This window comes from Pelmatolapia mariae, linkage group LG14 (assembly GCF_036321145.2).
Source record: "Pelmatolapia mariae isolate MD_Pm_ZW linkage group LG14, Pm_UMD_F_2, whole genome shotgun sequence".
NCBI classification, from domain to species: Eukaryota; Metazoa; Chordata; class Actinopteri; order Cichliformes; family Cichlidae; genus Pelmatolapia; species Pelmatolapia mariae.
Window position 1 is genome coordinate 21,444,973 of NC_086239.1, and position 3,229 is coordinate 21,448,201.

At 37.0% G+C, this 3,229-nt stretch overlaps 1 protein-coding gene across 1 annotated transcript; it reads left to right on the plus strand.

The window, feature by feature from the left end:
• LOC134641779 (proline rich transmembrane protein 1B-like) lies at window positions 1–1,038 on the plus strand. The gene is made up of 2 exons (XM_063494334.1): window positions 1–159; window positions 551–1,038. The coding sequence occupies exons 1-2, from the start codon at window positions 46–48 to the stop codon at window positions 683–685; spliced, it is 249 nt and encodes an 82-aa protein (XP_063350404.1). The 5' UTR covers window positions 1–45; the 3' UTR covers window positions 686–1,038.
• The last annotated feature ends 2,191 nt before the right edge of the window (window positions 1,039–3,229 follow it).

Below are 3,229 nucleotides of genomic sequence, written 5' to 3' on the forward strand. Positions count from 1 at the left end.
TGGCCAATAAACCATAATTCCCGTAAAGTACAAGAGATTGACACAATGGAAGAAGGCGCGACCCACGCTGTTGCTCCATCCTATCTTGGATGGTCCATCTTTAACACTTTATGCTGCTGTCTGCCACTTGGGATTCCTGCTATTATCTTTTCCTGCAAGGTAGGGAACATTCCCTGACAATCAAGCTTTTTTTTCCCCCTGCTCAAACTTTTGCTCTTCTGTACCTGCTTTCAGAGACACACCGAAAGATCAGAAACAATCATCTAAAGCCTTTCAGTCTTTTTGAACATCATTGCTGTTGTTGGGGTTTTTTAAAAAAAAATAATAATAACCAGATAAATCACTTAAAAGTAAAATTCAAAGTAATATATTTGAATTTTTATTTTTAGGTTTTCTCCAGGCTGATATGTTATGATTTGTGCTTATTATAATGTAGCCAGTCAGATTTTATTGACACATCATTTTTTCCATCACACATATACATATATTTTCTCTAAGCAAGTTAAAGATACAAGAAAAAAAAGTGATCTTTTTTTTTTTTATCTTAAAGGCACAAAATGCAAACACTCTGGGAGAATCAGCTGTTGCTGAGGAAGCATCAAGGACGGCCAAGACCCTGAACATCATTGGAACAGTCTTTGGAGTAATCATCATCATCGTTTGGATTACAGCTACATTTATTTAAGAACGAGAAGGCCAAATTTTGCCAGAAAATGACGTGCAAAAATCCAGAAAGCTTTTATAATTATGTGCTACACCTCCTCTACATGGATCATTAATTAGGAATATATGTCTGTAGGTCCTCGTTCACATATGTTTGCAGACTATGTTTAACTGGCTTTTTCCATTTAAAATTAAAAAATAAAATGATATGACGATTATAGGAAGAACAACGAGTGCATGTCAGCATCTGAGTACTGCACGAGTAAAGGAAGAAAACAAAGGCATATTATTATAAAAATATAGTTTTTATTTGTCTTATTTACACTTATGTTGGCATGGGCTATGATAAAAGAAGAAAATATATAAAATTGTAACAAAGGGTGTGTGTTATAATAAAAGCACTTCTTATTTTGATAGTGAAAATTGTCTGTGGCTTATTTTAAACATCTCTCTTTGTAAAACATCTATCAGCTATATTGTATTATTGGGTTTATGATACTTGACACCTCCTTTCCTTTGGCACCTGGTGGCCATGTGGTAAATTTTGCCTCTGTTTTTTTTTCCATTTCTTACATTGACTTGGACTTTATAACCTTCTGTAAATTAAACATTAATATAGATGCATAAAAGATGTACCATATGTTTATTCAGTCTTGTCTTCACCTTCAGAGAATTCTCTTTTCCCAAAATTCCTTCAAGATGAGAAAACAGAGGCATTTCCCTGGGTCCTCTGAAGTTTTTCCAACTTCCTGTCTGTATGATCATAAACAGACTCAAGAAGCAGTCGAGGTCGTGGTGCTTACTTGAAATATATTCTATATTCTATCTTTATGTGGTGTAAATAAATACAATACTCTGGGAAAATGGGAACAATAATTTGAAACATCAAATGAAGTTAAAATTATGTTTTACATGTGACCCATCCTGCAGTAAATGATTATAAATGAAAATACAGAAATTTAATTATTCTAGAGGACAGTCTGGGCAATGAGCTTCCACAACTTTTTCTGGAATTTTACATATGTATTTCTTACAACTTTAGCCTAAAGGTGACAGATTTCTTTCTGTAGCTGCAGCAGTATATTGCAACATGTTCAGCTATGTTGAAATCCTCCAACTTGTTCTTATATTGAGATAGCTCAAGGACTAAACGTGCAGTTAAACTATACTTTGACCAAATAAAAAGCTATTTTTACTAGTCAGGATCACTTAAAATCAAAGTGAACCCACTTGTTGTATGAGGACCTTGATGTAAAGTAAGTTTCACATACCTGACTTAAAGGATATATAGCCTTTATAACATAGAATAATAACAGATAAGAACAGGCTTAGAAAATCATTTACAGCCTATACTAAGCATTTTAAATGTTGAAATTTCATTGAGCTTTGAAAGTTAAGACAGCAAGAGGGATGGACCATGCAAGAAGTGCTTAACTGTAGAAATTAAACACACTAAATACTTCTACCGAATCAAAAGATACAACTTAAGCAGTAATTATAGTGTGAAATAGATATTATTCATAGAAATCTCCATCAGGGAAGAAATCAGAGCCTAACTTGTTTGGTTATTCCTCTGAAACCTTAAGAAATAAGCACTGTGCTACAACCAATATGTAGAAATTAGATATGACCTGTGTTCTGCAACTATTTCTGCCATCATGTGGCAGTATAGGATTTAACATCTCATTCTGCTCATTCTACTGGGGCTTATAGTATAGGAGCCACACATTTTAATCCATGCATACATGCTCATTCATGTGGTCCTGTCCCCTACCTCAATTCTAACCCTATGTCAAGATGTGCCTCCAAACACTATCAGTACAAGGTTTTTAAATGTATTCATTTTTTATTTAACTAACAGCGCAGACCTGGCATGCCCATAGATTGCATCAGGGATAGCAGCCCAGCTGTGAAATAGAGCAGAGCTGTTATATTATATTATATTATATTATATTATATTATATTATATTATATTATATTATATTATATTATATTATATTATATTATATTATATTATATTATATTATATAGGTCAGGGATAGATGGCTTACAAATAAATCAGCATAACACAATTTTTTTGTGTATGTAAGCACCCATGTGCACACCTGTGTGCGTGAGCGCGCTTAAGTTCAAAAGGTTTCTCCATGTAACGATCTGCTAGAGGGTGTGGTGAGCCATAGCCCTCCCCCCATAGTATGAAGCAGGCGCGGAGGAGACCCGAGCCCGTACTTCCATAGGCTCCTCAGAGTGCGAAAACCCAAGGAGGACCATTGCAAAGGCAATTACACCACCCTCCCAGAAAGAGCTGAGGAAAGCCCCAGACATGGCGCCACCCAACAACCAAGGTGCAGAAACCACAGAGGGCCACAGTGACGAGCCCGCAGGGCCTGTCGGCAGCCAGCCACACCAGGGCATACCAAACCACTGTCCCACAGGCCGTCTGGAGTGAGTCAGGTGCATACCAGGTGCCCAGCCCTAAACGCCAAGAATCACCAAGGCACCAACGGCTGAGGGCATCAGCCACCGGCAGGTAGTGTGGTGGGTGGAGCGAGGCCTCTAGGCCTAA

What these genes read in the sequence shown, in the direction of transcription:
- LOC134641779 (XM_063494334.1), top strand. Translation starts at nt 46, where the DNA reads ATGGAAGAAGGCGCGACCCACGCTGTTGCTCCATCCTATCTTGGATGG. An exon ending in CTATTATCTTTTCCTGCAAG is followed by an intron (nt 160 to 550) that starts GTAGGGAACATT and finishes TTTATCTTAAAG; the next exon opens with GCACAAAATGCAAACACTCT.